Below are 2,953 nucleotides of genomic sequence, written 5' to 3'. Positions count from 1 at the left end.
GATAATTATATGAACATTTAAAGTTGCAGTACCTCTCCCTGGATCAGAGGGATTGCACCAATAGCCTTCTGCAGGGCTTTGATTTCAGCAGCTGGGCCGGTGATCAGAGACGTTCCAGTGTCCACGATGGCTTCACATCCTCCTTTACACAGAGTCAACTCACTGCCGATGCTCATGCTACACACACAAACACAGAGCACTGTCAACACTAGATTATTGTTACAGGGATCTTCTGCATTGGTGGTTCAGTGGTAAGATTCTTGCCTCTCACATGACAGACCAGCATATTTCATAACATATTACATATGCATGCATGCCTTCCATTTTTTCAGATTAAATGAACAAACAGTGTTTCAGAGGCACTGCAATTCTTGTGTGAACAATTAATGTTGCCTTTACAAGCAGTTATATCTTAAAAGTTAGCATTTTCAAAACAGATACAGCTTTCATGTTAGATCTATTAACTAAAAAATTGTAACTAAACAGAGTATCAAAAGCGACAAAAAAAACAGTTGTCACTTTTATGCATTTAAGTAAAATACTGTTGCATTACACAGTACAAGGAGACAAAAATCTCACACCCATCCATGTGAATCTGCCAATAGGCCTGTCTGCTGATGGCCACGTAGTTAAAGTCTCCAGTGTAATATTTAGGGTCTGTGCCTCCAAGGAGCAACTCACCACCAGGTTGAGTGTCAGGGTTTCTGTCGGAAAAATAAAACTGGGTCATCCACAACAATCAGGCCTGAATGTTACAACTAGGCATGTCGCGATAATTAAATAACCATCTAATCGCGCTTATTTGATCTAACCTTGATCTAATTATTGTGCTTTTTATACGGTACAAGGGGGAGTCATACACCAAAAGAAACAGAAGAGCACCAGTTTGCTTTTCATGCACTGTATAGCCTATATCATCTGAAGCCATTCCATATCTTAATGTGAGGGACAGAATTGTATTTACATTGTTAAATTTAAGTTTACAGAAATTGATCTTCCTTCTGCTGCAGCTGTCAGTCATTTTGTGCTTAGCATTCAAACAGCACGTCACGTTCAGTTATGACAGTCAGCGCGGTAAAACTCACTCTCTAAGATGATATATTCCCATTATAATACTTGGTGTAGATAAAGGTCTGGGGATTAGCATAAAATGACAGCTTGCTGGAGTTCACTGCTCTCTCATTTCTCTTCTCTTTATTTGTACTATGTGGAGTGCAGCGCTGTGACTTATGTTAATTCAAGTGCACCATTCTGCAACCTGGATGTGCATAAGAGCTTTGTGTCACTCAGTTTGAAGCGCTTCACATTATCAAAGTTTTGCACACAGAAAGATTATTAGAAGCCTTTCTTTTTCTCATGATTTCTATCTTATTTTCATGAATGTATTTCGTAAGAATACAAATAGTTAACAGAATAAACATGTTTAAAATTGTATAATGTGCACCAAAGACTTTTCAAGATATTGTTTTTGCTGCTAAATTATACAGTCAGGTAGTTTAATTTCATAGCTTATATATTTTTATTCAAATGTAGTTTTTTTCTGTAATGAGGAAGTGAGTATTTAGTGGATTGTGTTTAACAAAGGGTTTTTAAAAAAAAAAAGTGACCATTAGTTCCACAAACACAGTATTGATATTCTATAGGAATTCTATAGGAATATAAAAAAAAAATAGCGCTGGTGTTGGATCGGTATTGGCCGATTCTTAGAATTTGGAATACTCTATGTAATATTACACTGCAAAATAATAACTCAAAAAAAGATTAAAAGATAACATCATAATTATTTACTGAACCCTTAAATTAATCACAATTATGTAATGAAAGCCATAAAAAAAAAAAAGACAATTAATCGTGATAATTGTCATAATCGCCAAAGCCCTAAAACAGACAATTAATCGCAACAACCGTGACTATTTTGAGACAATTAATCTTCAGCCAAATTTCATAATTGTGACAGCCCTAGTTACAACTGCATATAATGGATGTTTGTGATAGACCGTCATGTAATTTTCATAAAATCCTGAAACAGATGAAGATTACCTAAATAAATGTATGTACCTGTTCAAATAGAAAGAGAAAATATTTTTCTCCACTTTCTTCTGGCTCATCATCATGTCAAAAACAGGAGGAACCCCATCCACGGAGATGCGAGGATAAGCCATGCCGAGAATACCATCAAACTTGGCTGCGATGAAGGCCACCCCTGGCTGTTTGATAGCTTCTCCAAATATCTGCTTCTCAACCACAATATCCCCAATCTAACAGAGAAGTAACAGATCAGTTTTTTTCACCATTTGAGGTGACAAAACAAAAAAAAAATTAAATAAGACTTGTTACTTCTTACCGTGCATGTGTCCTGGCTGAGATAACCAGACAAGCTTCCGGAACCATACTGTATGGAAAATTCAGTCCCGTTCTTCACATAGGTGCTTGACTTGCCCCCATTGTACTTGTGATGAAGCACTACAGGGTTTTAAAAAATTATAATAAAAAACAAATTAAAAGTATGTATCATGCTGATATAACTACTGTACGTAACATTCACAGAGACCAATTATTAATCTTATTTTACATGCCAGGGCCTTTATCCTCTAGCAGAAGAAGAGCACTTAATTGAATAATGTTTTAAATCTAAATTTGTACGTTCAATTCAATTATATATTAAGTGTAGGCATTCAGGTTGTTGTTTTTTTTTGTAAAAAAATAATTTCTAAAGAGTGTTAGGTAAAAAGTATACATAGTACGTTACATATAAATTTGACTAAACATACAGAAATAACCAATTCTTCACACCAAGTAAAGCACTTAGACATTGTCACTGAGGCAAGACTCCTTAACTGCAAGAGTTAAATGCACCTAACTAGTCTGAAAGGGTGAGATAATCACTGACATGTTCTTGTTCAGATTACAGGAACAAACATGCTACCGGTTCACTGCAAACAGGCCACAAAGA

At 35.7% G+C, this 2,953-nt stretch overlaps 1 protein-coding gene across 1 annotated transcript in view; it reads right to left on the bottom strand.

The window, feature by feature from the left end:
• The window catches only part of LOC107576314 (cathepsin D-like), a 6,658-nt gene that overhangs the window by 1,082 nt on the left and 2,623 nt on the right, over positions 1-2,953 (bottom strand). Inside the window, exons 3-6 of the mRNA XM_016262513.1 lie at positions 2,345-2,472; positions 2,059-2,258; positions 582-704; positions 33-177 (exon numbers count right to left, since the gene is read on the bottom strand). Coding sequence (XP_016117999.1) covers positions 33-177; positions 582-704; positions 2,059-2,258; positions 2,345-2,472 — 596 coding nt within the window. The remainder of the gene's footprint in view (positions 1-32; positions 178-581; positions 705-2,058; positions 2,259-2,344; positions 2,473-2,953) is intronic.

The sequence above is a fragment of the Sinocyclocheilus grahami genome, unplaced genomic scaffold (assembly GCF_001515645.1).
Source record: "Sinocyclocheilus grahami isolate Dianchi unplaced genomic scaffold, SAMN03320097.WGS_v1.1 scaffold3488.1, whole genome shotgun sequence".
NCBI classification, from domain to species: domain Eukaryota; kingdom Metazoa; phylum Chordata; class Actinopteri; order Cypriniformes; family Cyprinidae; genus Sinocyclocheilus; species Sinocyclocheilus grahami.
This window is presented reverse-complemented; position numbering and strand designations above follow the sequence as displayed.